Raw genomic sequence first — 12,569 nt, forward strand, 5'->3', positions numbered from 1 at the left:
TAGAACTTTTTAATGCATCAAAAGTTCAAATTTTCTTAAAATATAGACCCTGCCTATGAAAGCATTCAAGATTCTGAGATCAACTTGAAAGACTATCATTGACAAGACTAATTCATGGTACAAATAGCCACTCACTTACCCTTGCAGACTATCTGTATTGCACTCCAAACTTCTGTCATGTGAGTCATGTTCATCAGCCTCACCATCTTGCTCTTTGCTCTCTGTTCCAATTGTTGGGGTTTGGGGATAACTTTCTTTCATGCCACAAGTGGCCCAGCTTGTCATTCTTTTAAAATAATTGAATTCTGTCACCCCAAGCCCTGCTGCGGTAAAAAACTCTTGACCTACATAATGCTTCCAGTCACACCTATGATGGCAACACAGTGCAATAACAATGCCAAACACAGGGCTCCAGTTCTCAGCTAAAGACCCGCTACATGTTTCCCTGGGAGAATCATTAGATGGTTGGTGGGTTCCACTGCTCTTCCAGCGTTTAGCTGCTGGACTTTCCCTTCCATCATCGTCACAGAGGTTTACGTAGGTTTCAGCCAAACATCTCAGAGCAAGATCTGTGAACATACAATATGAATTGACTGTTTTACCCCCACAACAAATAACAAGAGCAACTATTTTTTTTTACAATATTTTAATATAATAACGGATGCCTGGAAAATCCTTTTCCTCAATAGTTTCAGAGGATAGCCATGTTGATCTGCAATAGAACAGCTAGATTCATCCAGTAGCACCTTAGAGATCAAGATGTTTTTAGTATAAGCGTTCAAGAGCCCAAACTCCCTTCATCAAATACCTTTGAAATACCAATAAAATCATTTAAAAATCAGATACCTTTCCCTGGATATTATCTATACACAGCGGGAACAGTCTGGCTCATTAACAGACCTAACAGCATTTTTTCTGTTCAGCATGCTGCCTAACAACAATGCTCTGTGCATATGTACTCGGAAGACAAACCTATCACTTTCTACCAAGTAAGTTTGCACAGAACTGCAGTCCAAGTAAATCACAGCAATTTATTCTACATATATAGTTACTATTTGGTAAGTCTCACTAATTTGTTTCTTCAAATTACTTATAGCTACCTTGACATAAAACCAAAATGGCTGTTTTAAGCAAATCCAGTACATTCAGAACCAAAAAACGGTAATGAAATCCCACAAGTCAGCGCCTGCCCTTGGTCACATTGCCTTGTGTAATTTTAAGCAAAGTTAGCTTTCCTGGTGTGCATTCATCTGTCTTCTTTTCACCAGTATTGATAGTCTGTACAATTTGTACCTGTTGCAGAGCCACACACATGCTTTCCAATGCCTACCGCAGGCAGTTTCTCTTTCACAAGAACCGGTACCTTATCTGAAAGAAAGTCCAAATTACTTATTTTAGTCTACCTCCTTCTGAATAATGTAGATACCGTGTGTGTGTGACAAAAGATAAACCACAGGTTGAAAAAGCACAAAACAAGCTCCACTGAGAACCTATTCAAATAGCAAACAAATCAAACACAGGTTCGTAGTCAAAAGTATCCAGTGTTCTATCTTGATATAACATCTTTAATCAGTGTGGTTCAATGCAATTAATTCATTTTAGCCTCATGGAAATATTCTGCAAATGTAATCTACAAATTAGGCAATGTGAATGTTCAAGATACAAAATGAATAAATACAATAATTCACACTATAGCAAAGCACTGTTTCACTGATTTGTATATTTAACCTGGATTTTGTATATTTCATGTACAAAAATTACTACTTTTTAAGGGTGCTTCTCAGGGACTAGTGATCTGTTTTCACAAAGTGATTCTGGGCATGATTCAGCTGATGAAAAAAACTCTCCAATGGGAAAGGCCAATGAAGTAAACCAAGTAAGCAGCAATGATGGCCTGTACACTGCCAATCATCCAATTTGGAAGCCATCCTCCAGCCCAAGAAGGGCTTCTTCATGCTGGAGCAAGTCTTCACAATTGACTGTTTGGGGGGGGGGGCAGGATACAGACCAGTGGCAATATCTGCCTTTCTCAGCAACAGGCTTTGTTAGCTAAATCATAGCTAGAATTACTGATCAAGATTATGAATTACCCTTGTAAATTAAAAACTGCTGCTTCAACCCAAAATGAGTTTACTCTAACATGATCATATTATTATATGCTTTGGGAATGCTCCTGTCCAGAAAGGGAAGCATCCGCAAGCTAAGCATTCCCATAGGCTCAACACAGCCCTTTCATCCCATCCCATCCCATCCCATCCCATCCCATCCCATCCCATCCCATCCCATCCCATCCCAACCCTCCCTTCTATGCATGCATAGAGACCACAAGGTGCTATCAAAAAGAATGAAAATGATTCCCAGATCTCCAGTCCACATGTTTTTGGTGCAGGTTATTCATAAGTTAGCATGTTATCTAAAAAACAACAACGTTGAGACAAATTCAGTTGACAAGTAACAGAACGCACCTTAAGCAACTCTGGTAAACCTTTGAAACTGTCACCCACAGTCCAACACTTCAGTTACAAAATGACACTGGCCCTCAGTCTTTTGAGATTAATGAGACTTATCCTGCCTTAATCTGTTCAAAAATAACCATATTCTTCTGCTCTGTTTTCTAAAGACATAGCACAATGTAATCAGAGCTACTTACTTAAGCACAAGTGCTGTATATCAACTTGAAGCCTTTCAAAACTGTTTTTTCTGTGTTTCCCATCTACCTGTGTAAATAGAACAATCTGTGATTATGAAGTCAGAGTCATATTTAATATCCTATTCAGAAACTTATAGTTCCATTTTATCATTAGGTGTTTGGAAACAAAAAATAATTCAGCAGCAGAAAATATCAAGAGTCATTTATTACTAGGATATTGTTAGACTTGATAAGCTTTGTATCTAAAACTATTTATTTTATTTGCAATCTTCTTTTTGTAAAAGAAACTACTATAAGAGATGGCACAATGCCAAAAAGGGAAGGAGAGAAAAGAAAACTTCCAATAATATTGTACCTTAAATCTGGTAGTTGCTCTCTCAACAAGAAGGAAGTGAACATCTTTAGTATCTTGTAAGGCTCTGTCGACCCAGTGAGACAGCTTTCCTCGTCCAGCTCCAAATTCAACAAAACATCTCCTTGGTCCAAGCAAATTTAATCTTTCCATGTTACCTAATATAGAAGCCTACAGACTTCAAAAGATTATTTTATGAACCCAGGAAACTAGTTTTCTGTGATATCTGGAGGAAAATATTAATACAACTCATGGTAAATATATTTTCCATAGTCTCTACTATGGATAATTTTTTTTCGTTTTTAATGCTTTATACACAAAGGAACTATTACTGAAAATATGAAATAAGCAGACATATATGTATCTGATATATACATTAAAATCAAAAGTAAGTTTACATTGAATCCACTGGATAATTTAATAACGTCTTAAACAACAACTTGTTTTCCTCATAAACAGCCCACATAATTAAGGAGAAAAAAACAATGAAGCAGGTGAGATCAACATGCCCACTCCTGTCCATAAGACAGTAGAAACCATATTTCGAATTGACTGGCCATGAGGTCAGTTCCATCATAGACATCAGAAATCAAGCTTCTCACAGTACAGAGCCATCAGCTTTTTTCCTGATTCTGATAAATTCCTGCTAAAGGACAAGGCAATAAGTACCACTGATCTATACTGGCTGGTTTTGGTGCTGCCTGTAATTATGGAACAACAGAGATACAAAAATCTCTGTATTGTAGTGACTTCATGTTTTGGAATGAACTGCATCCAAAGGCATTTAAAGGGATCTTATCAGTATTTCTCTGGCTTGGATATGGCGAATTAGCTGTAAACTAATCTATACATGACAGAGCTTTGTTGAATTTCCTGTTCGTTCTGATTTTCCACGAGAAATAAATCCAGCTCTTGAAAGTAGATGTACATTTATTTATTGTGAAAAACTTAGAACAAATGGATGCTTTAGGATGGTTAGGGCTGATCCTGCGTAGAGCAGGGGGTTGGACTAGATGGCCTGTATGGCCCCTTCCAACTCTATGATTCTATGAAAAATCAACAGTCAGTTATGTATTAGATTTAGCAGTTTTCACAACAACTGCAGATAATGCTTAAACTGAGAAATGAATATCAACTGTTAAAAGAGAAGTGCTTTGAGGGCCCATTATGCACGGCCGCCGACACGGCGATTTCGGGTCACATGGAAAACGCGGAGAGGGAAAAGACGCAACGCACACCGATTATGCACGGGGCAGGGCGCAACGGCGGCAAAACCCAGAGTAACCGATTATGCACGCGGCGATCCCGGCACCACTTCTGGTTGCGCCCCGGTCACCCGGAAGCTGCGCTTTCTTCCGCGTTTCGCGAATGCGGCTTTTTCGGCGGCATGCACCGAAGCTGCGGCTGGTTGCAGCCGGCACCATGCGTTATCGGTGATTGTAGTTGCCGCCATTCCACCCCGAATGTGAGTTATTCCCCCCGTGCATAATGGGCCGAAGTGGTGGTTCCTACTTTCTTGAGGACACCTTTTTATTATTTAAAATGTCTGTGCCCCCTCCCACATGATAGCAGTTGCTCTATTGACTGAGAAAATACATAATGACAATCAGATCAAAATGACAGTTCTAGTGCACATGATACCTTGTTGTACTCCCCAAGGTTCCTCCCCCCAGATTGGGAACCACCTCCTTACAGGAAAACTACTGATAATATGAATTAATTAAAAGCTAACAAATACTATGATAGACAACAATGTTTACTGCTAAAAGAGAGACTCTACCTGCTGTTTCAAATGCTTAAAAGCAGCATCTCCATTTCTGGGGTCATTTAAGGCTTCGTGTAAGGCCTGATGAGAACAGATTTGGTCTTTAAGAACAGACTTTATACCTGAAAAAAAAACTCTGAATTATTTCTGAGATTCATCTGAGGTAGTTACAATCCTGACTCACATTTAAATAGGTGACACTAGAAGAACTTCCATCTAAGTGAATATATTTAAAAGTGAATTCTCTGGGCCAGAAATCATGGAGAGCTTAAGCAGATTAACAAATATATTTTAAGAAGCTGTTTTTATTTAACAGTTGTTCTGTTACAAAAGTTTATGTATGTGATCTTTGCTGGATATACTCCATATAAATCTAACGTAACAAATAAAGCAGACATACCATTACTTGCTCTTTTCAGCTTTCTAATTAAGTCCTCCAACATTTCTTTAGAGAGCGCAGAAATTGAAACCTGCTAGAGAGGGTACGGAAAGTCATACACTGTTTCGTTTTTCCTACTTTTTAATGTAATAACAACTTCCCTGTAGATTGCAGCTACTAATATAAGCCAGGCAGAATAAAATTCAAATAAGCAGCAGAGGATTTGGCCTGATCCAAATGATGTAGTCATCAGAAAGAAGACCCATTTATATTCTGCTCCCCAGGCATGATACTCAATTGAAGGAAAGCAAGAACTGTACAGTTTTCGCAGATCTACATTTCTGGCTTCAGTTAAAAAACCACTTGAGCAGGAGAGTGTGCAAACAGATCCCCAACACGTAACTCACCCATGAAAACACAAACATATTTTCTATTTTTGAGGCAGTATATTTCATTGTCCCTGTCACGGTTTTATAAATTCATTTTATCATCAGATTCCAAGTATTAACTGTACTGGATGAACACTTACTTCTATTTAGACATGCACTGGATTGGACTACAAATCCAAGTAGGTTTATTGGGCATTATTTTTAATTTAATTTAAAATTAAATACCACCCTCCCCTGGGGCTCAGGGCGGTTTACATAAAACTTGGCAGAACAGGAACAGTACAGAGAAATCAGTAGCTATAAATAACAATAGTAACCAGCAACAACAACAGAATAGTATCCAATAGAATGATAGAATAGTAAACAATGGAACCATAGCAAACGGAATATAGCATGCTGAGGCCCTGTGGTTGGACAGTACAGGTGATGATTTACATGGGAGGGAGGCTGGGGGGGGGACAGGGGAAGGAGTGGTTCAGGTGGACCTCAGCCAAATGCCTGGTGGAGAAGCTCCCTTTTAAAGGCCCTGCAGAACTACTCTAGTTCTATTAGGGCCATGATTTCCTCTGGGAACACGTTCCACCAGGTGGGGGCCAGGATAAAGAAAGCTCTGGCCCTGGCTGAGGTAAAGTGAGCTTCCTTGGGGCCAGGGATTACTAGGCAATTGGAAGTAGCAGAGCATAAAGCTCTTTGAAGGGTGTAGGCAGAAAGGTCAAGATGTAAGTACACAGACCTGTACAAGTCTCTGGTCACGTGGGATGAAAAAGACGCAAGAACACGGGGGGGGGGGAACTTGCTGGATCTTGTACAAAGGTTATGTTTCAAACCATTCAGAAGTATATGGATCTGTTCAAGAAAGAGTCCAAGTGCCACCATAAAGAAATGGAACTTTCTGTCCTTAAGTGATGGGAGGCTCAAACAATCATATATCTTATGGGATTATCAAGTCCTATGAAATGGTATGGTCATAGAACTAAAAAACTGTTATGGTTAACACACACAAGAGAGGATCCCTTCCCCCCAATTAATACATTCTTCTACATTTATTTATTCATATTTTTATACTGCCCTCCCTGAAGGCTCAGAGCACACTATAACTGAAAGATAGTCTTTACTTCCTTGATTAACATTTGCAATACATGTGTACTTAATTATTCACCTTTTCCTCGGGCAATTTGGTTGACTCTTTCAACCCAGCATTAATATCTTCAGCAAAGTACACCTTTGGAAAATCACAGGAAAGGTATGTTAAAGTCACAAACGGTGACACAATGACACAAACGGTGGAACAATAAGCCAATTTCACTGCAAAGGTCTAAATGAGAAGAAAAGCCTTAACTGAAATAGTCAACTACAACTACTCAATTATTAGCAGTGCTCAGGAACTTTACAGCATAGGGAAAGGTGAAATTAAGAGCTTTCCTGTTCTATAGCCAGAAAAAGTCCTTCATGAGTGCACCACTCAGTGCCAATTAATCTTTCATAGGGATTAAACGTTTGACTAAAAAAAGGATTAAAATTTATTCCCATATATTCAAAAAGGCTTTGTCCCTATCCCCATTTGTGTTTTTCTTTCAGCATCATCCTTTTTATATTGTATGTTTCTTAATAGGTATTTCTCCTTTTCCCTTCTGAAAATACTCCCGTGCATAATGCAATATCCACAGCTTTAAAGCTGTTCTCTGTAAATAATGCATTTATTATTGCATATATATTCTACCCAACTGGATGCTGTGCAGGCACATAACTGCGTAAGGCAGCCTGTCCCATCAGTTCCTAAAAGCAGCAATTCCAAGTACACTTACAGGCTTTGGCTTCTCCCTTGAATTACATTTTTTCAGATGTTTTTGTAGCTGATCTTCATATACTGTGCTAAGATAAGAAACAGAAATTAAACGAGATGTTCTGTTCACCATATGTAATTTTAAAAGATATATCTATTTCCTACCATTTCACCCCCCAACACTGAAAGTAAGATGATAAAACAAGTCAATAAAGTAAAAAAATTGAGAAAGATCACAAAACTAGATTAGCACTCCCCTGCATACAAATTCTCTATAAAACAGAAGGGTTTGCACATCTCAAAAAGGAAGGGAAAGAAGTAGCCTGCTGTGCCTTCCTCAAGGAGTTAATTAAGAAGGAGGTGATCAGCAAAGGAGACAATGAAGGTGTCTTATACTGGTTGAAGCATTGGTCAGTACTGTCTACTCAAAAAGGTAGCAGCTCCTCAGAGTCTCAGGCTAAGGTCTTCTGTATCTGATACCCTTTCTTTAGCTGGAGACTAAACCTGGGGCCACCTGCATGCCAAGCAGCTGCCACAGCCCCTTCCCCATAGGTTTTGATGACTGCTTTTGTAATTTCCATAGGAATCAAAGCAAACAAGTAGATTCCTCTGAAGGAAACTTTCAGGGTAAATTGAAAAGTTTGTTGGTACAATATTCAGCTGCTTATGCTTTGGGTAGAACAACGCCAATCTTGAGATATTGCTATGGATTACCTATTTATTTCCAGGCTCAATACAAGGCACTTAAAAAAAAATTAAAGCCCTTCTTAAGTTGGGAACCATCTACCTTAGAGACAATCTCTCCTTGTATGAACATACACTCAGTTACATAATCTGAGTCAATGCCTTGTAGTTCCACTTTCCAGGGACTACCATCTCTGCAGCTCAATTATGGATTGCAGTCAGTCGCAGCCCTACAGCGTGTATTTATTTTATTGATTTCACTCATATGCAGACTCAAAACAGCCCACAGGATTCTCTTTGTTTCATTTTATCCTCACAACAATCAGGAATACTAGCTGTGAATCTTTGATTAGATCTAAACCTGGAACTCCCATATCCTAATGTAACCACACCCACTCCAAGAAGTCAGAAGCACATCCTGCCTTTGCTGTTGTTAGTTGCAAAGTCATGTCCGACCCATTGCGACCCCATGGACAATGATCCTCCAGGCCTTCCTGTCCTCTACCATTCCCGAAGTATCCTGCCTTTAAAAAGGCATATATCTCTAACCTTTCAAAAACAATCAGCAGCATCCTGCCTTTAAAAGGGCATATATCTATGACCTTTTAAAAACAATCAGCTGGTTGCCAGCTGAAGGACATCTGCATGGTGTGGGTATTTCATTGTGCTTTTTTCACCGGTTTATGATATTTTAAGGCTTCTGGCATTATTTTAATGTTGTAAATTGTCTTGCAATCTTTTGGGCAGGATTAAAAACCTTCACATAAATAATACATTAAACTTGCTTACTGTTTTGAATCCAGAGGGCAAGGAATTCTTCTCCTGCCATTTTCTTCCTGATTAAAAAGAACATTTTAAGTGTGAACTGTGCAGTCATTTGCTACTCCAGGTAAGGTATGCAATGCATCTGAATTGCCCAGATACATAATGAGAACTGGGGTGTGCCAGAAATCTGCAACTGAAGGGATAAGGCCATATCTACAGAATCCGTACCTGCTGCTAAGGCAGCAAACCCTTGGCAGAAAAACTGCAAAGGGGTTACTTTAAGGGCAACAGCCTTTTCTCCTAACCTAAATTCCCCTGGATTACAGCCCACTTCTACAAGAATTTAGGCTGGAATCAAATTTTGTTAGCCTTTAAAGTACTACCAGGCCTTAACTGTAGCCACGTCGGAAGAGATTTGCCATGGGTGATGAAGAGCATGACTGAATATGGCCAGAGTTGCTTCTCCTCACTCCGCCAATCTCTCTGAGCAGGTTTCTGTTTGAATCTCTAGCCTATTAAAACAAAACCCAGCCGGGATGCTAAGACCCGTCGAGGTACTGTTCTGGCCCTGGCCCAGCAAGGCAGAGCCAGGCTCGCCCCCGGCTTTCTCTGCGCGGCACTAAGGCCCGTCTACCTCCAGGGCTGCGTGTTCCCCACAGAAGCGCCTGCCGCGCGCCGGGACCATCTTGCAGAAGCGCCTCTTCCGCTCCACGAAATAAGCGCAGCGCCCAGGCGGAGGGGAAACGGACGCTGCCTCCGCCATCTTGCCTCCGCCTCCCCCCGCCCGTCGCCTCGGCCCTGCCCTCTTCTTCCTCTCCGCGGGAATCCGGCGCCAAACTCAAAGCGCAAGATGGCGTCGGAGAGCCTTTTCAGCCGCTTGGTGCCGGTGCAGGTGAAGGGCCAGGGCTGCGAGGAGAGGTAAGGAACGAAGCCGGCGCGGCAGAAATAAGGCTTTAGCGCTTTTGAGTGGGAAGGGGCAGCGCCGGGTTCCTCGCTCGCCGGGGCTGTCTTGTCAGGCTTGTCCCTGCTTAGGCGGCGGTCTGTCAGCCCCTGCGAAGGAAGGCGGTTGGCCGTTCCCGGCCGGGCCCGCAGGTGGGGAAGGGTCTTCTCCCTTCACGCGACCCCGGCTGAACTCCTCCAAGGCCGCCGAGGAAGCGACGGGGGTGTGAAATATGGCCACTCCTCTGCGCACTTACTCTCCAGTGCGTGTTCCGTTGATAGGTGCGCCCCGCAGCCTACCTGCGTTCTCCCTAACGGATTGCCCGTTTTCAATAGCGACACGGCCTCTGGTAGTGTCGAAGTGACGCGAAGCCGTCGTCTGTCTTGGGCGAAGAAGCCCGTTTCTGTGAGAACTGCGCCGCAGGCCAGAGTCCAACAGTCAGATTTATGCCACTGTTGCGCTTTCAGAGCCCTGCTGCCAGAAAGAAAACGGAGGGAGCCTGGCTTACCACGAGGGTTGGCGGAACCCTCCAATCACTAGGATTGGCGTTTAGTTCCTCAGGGTGCTTTAGTAGTGGGCGTTTTGCGTTGATCAAGTCTTTTTTTTCCCCCTCAGGATAAGTTGCTGAAGGTATAACTATTAGGATAGAATATACTAGTGCAATCCTATGTAGATTTTCTTTAATCTAAGCCCACACTGGAGTGACTGCAAATATTCCATTGTAAATCTTGAAATGGTGTTTAATTTACTTAAAACAATTGTATCCCAAGCTTTGTACTCCAGTATTTGTAAAGGCATTTAAAAGTGGGGAAGTACTGTAATGATAATATTGTTATTTATAGTCCACCTTTATCACTGAAATTTAAGGCAGATTACAAGTCAATAAAATAAACAGGACAGGGCATCCAGTAAACAATATAATAGGATTTGGATGGCAAAAATCTGAAACCAAGCAGAAAATGGAAATAAGAGCTGAAATAAAGCATAAGCATTAACATAACATGTTATGTTAACATAGTATGTTATGATATGGAAAATACATAGTAGAATCATCTTTCAGACAGTAGATACACTAGTATAGGCCACCGTTCTTATTCCTTTCCCAAAACATCTTTCCGAACCTTTTTGTCAAACTACAGCTATATTTCCTGTGTAAAAAAAAAAATCCCTACTGCTTCAGGTTTTGTAAGGAGGTGTGGCCACAACAGAGAGCACCGGCAGAAGACCCTGCTCAGATGAGCATAGAGGGAGAGGTGGTCCTGTAGATATGAGGGACTAAAGCCACAAAAGGCTTTGTATGTGATAACCAATATATTTGATTGAATTTAGTAACAGAATAGAGTGACTTCAGAATGGTAGTAGTATGCATGATCTACCTAGTTTGTGATAATGTGTAGCATTCTGCACCAACTGGAATTGCAAAGTTGAATTTATTTTTTATTTATTTAAAATTTATAGCCCACCACTTCCAGACAAGCTTGGGAGTTCAAGAGGAGACTTATGTAGAATGTAATTATACTAGTCAAGTCTCAATGTTACCATGGTATAGGGTCAGATCAGCCGTGTTATAAATGAGGGTGATCTTCTCCGCTAGAATAAAGCATTTTTTTGCAGCCACATTAGCTTGCTTCTCTAGCACTATTGTTGAATCCGGTATAGTCCCTAAGCTCTTAACCAAGTCAGCATTTCAGGTGCCATAGTGCTGGGAGGCCATGGCTTGTGTCTTCCAGAGGTGCTGTCATGGGGCTCAACCTCAAGCAAAGGAAATGAGGGAGCAGGTTTGGCATCTTTGCCTTTGTTTACCTATCAGTATGTGGTTTGGGTTGAGTCCCCAAACGTGCGGTACCTGTTTGGGTTCTGAAATGGGAATGGTTAGCCACAGAGTATGAACTTTGCTCTCCTCGTTGGGTGTTAGCACTAAGTGCTCTCTCTGTTCTTTGCCCATCACCCAAGTGCCTCACTGTTTCTTCGAAGTCCACATAGCAGGGAGCTCTGAGATGGACTCCCTTGTCATGCACCCTAACTTCTGAGTTCTAAGATGTCCTGGCTGGGGTTTTTGTAGGGAGGAGGGGATTGTGATTGGATGCTGGGGGGTGGGTTAGACACCCCTGGGCAAGGAGGTGACTGGTTGAGCCTGTAGTAGACATCCTGAGTTCTTCCAGGCAATAGGCATGACTGCAGCAGTTGGGAAGGGCCTTTGATTTTTAAGTTTAATTGACCTATAGGTCACTTCATGTTGTTTATTGTCTTAACTTTCCATCTCTGATGAAGCATTCCCAGGCTTGTAAAGGCTCAGGGAGCACCCATGCTGGTGCAGGGGCCTACCCTTCAGTTTCACTGCTGGGTGGCCCTCTGCCAGGGTCAAGACACAGAGAGGTGTTGGTAGTTACACTGTCGTAACTAGCCCTTTCACTAGCCTATCTTGGAGATATGCTGTCTTGGAGATATGACAGTCAGCTCGCTGAATGTGTTCAACTCCCCCCTCCCCCCTTAGGATTGCGTTGTAAATAACTTTCTGGATCTGCAGAAACTCAAGCAGAAGTCTTAAGTACAACAGATATTCCCCCACTTCCTCCTGCAGACTCCTATCCTCCTAACAAGCTGTTTCTTCAGGACATGGGGGCCCTAGGGCATGACATAGGATTTGCCAAGGGCTGCTACAGCCCAAATGGGAAATTTGCAGATATCATAGATCCTACCCTTTTGTGTTACTGGAAGTTCCAGTGGGATTACAGTCTATTGTAGCAGATTGAGTCCAGCCATACAACATTTATTCCAATATGACTTGGAGCTTACTTCCTCAGATGCAATAGAAAGACAATAATTTTCCTCGTTATGCAGAAAACTACAGAAGGGAGAAGA

The 12,569-nt window shown here is 41.7% G+C and overlaps 2 protein-coding genes across 3 annotated transcripts in view; one reads left to right on the plus strand and one right to left on the minus strand.

The window, feature by feature from the left end:
• Positions 1-9,552, minus strand: part of TRMT13 (tRNA methyltransferase 13) — a 12,314-nt gene extending 2,762 nt beyond the window's left edge. Inside the window, exons 1-10 of one of the 2 annotated variants that reach the window (XM_077332884.1) lie at positions 9,402-9,552; positions 8,792-8,838; positions 7,341-7,407; positions 6,695-6,757; positions 5,168-5,237; positions 4,783-4,889; positions 3,006-3,173; positions 2,651-2,717; positions 1,294-1,368; positions 140-569 (exon numbers count right to left, since the gene is read on the minus strand). In XM_077332884.1, coding sequence (XP_077188999.1) covers positions 140-569; positions 1,294-1,368; positions 2,651-2,717; positions 3,006-3,173; positions 4,783-4,889; positions 5,168-5,237; positions 6,695-6,757; positions 7,341-7,407; positions 8,792-8,838; positions 9,402-9,530 — 1,223 coding nt within the window. In that variant the 5' untranslated portion in view covers positions 9,531-9,552. Of the gene's footprint in view, positions 1-139; positions 570-1,293; positions 1,369-2,650; positions 2,718-3,005; positions 3,174-4,782; positions 4,890-5,167; positions 5,241-6,694; positions 6,758-7,340; positions 7,408-8,791; positions 8,839-9,401 lie in introns of both variants that reach the window. The other variant, XM_077332882.1, reaches the window with a different exon arrangement.
• The window catches only part of SASS6 (SAS-6 centriolar assembly protein), a 20,183-nt gene continuing 17,151 nt past the window's right edge, over positions 9,538-12,569 (plus strand). The window contains exon 1 of the mRNA XM_077332880.1: positions 9,538-9,685. Coding sequence (XP_077188995.1) covers positions 9,618-9,685 — 68 coding nt within the window. The 5' untranslated portion in view covers positions 9,538-9,617. The remainder of the gene's footprint in view (positions 9,686-12,569) is intronic.

Source organism: Paroedura picta, chromosome 4, assembly GCF_049243985.1.
Source record: "Paroedura picta isolate Pp20150507F chromosome 4, Ppicta_v3.0, whole genome shotgun sequence".
Lineage (NCBI taxonomy): Eukaryota > Metazoa > Chordata > Lepidosauria > Squamata > Gekkonidae > Paroedura > Paroedura picta.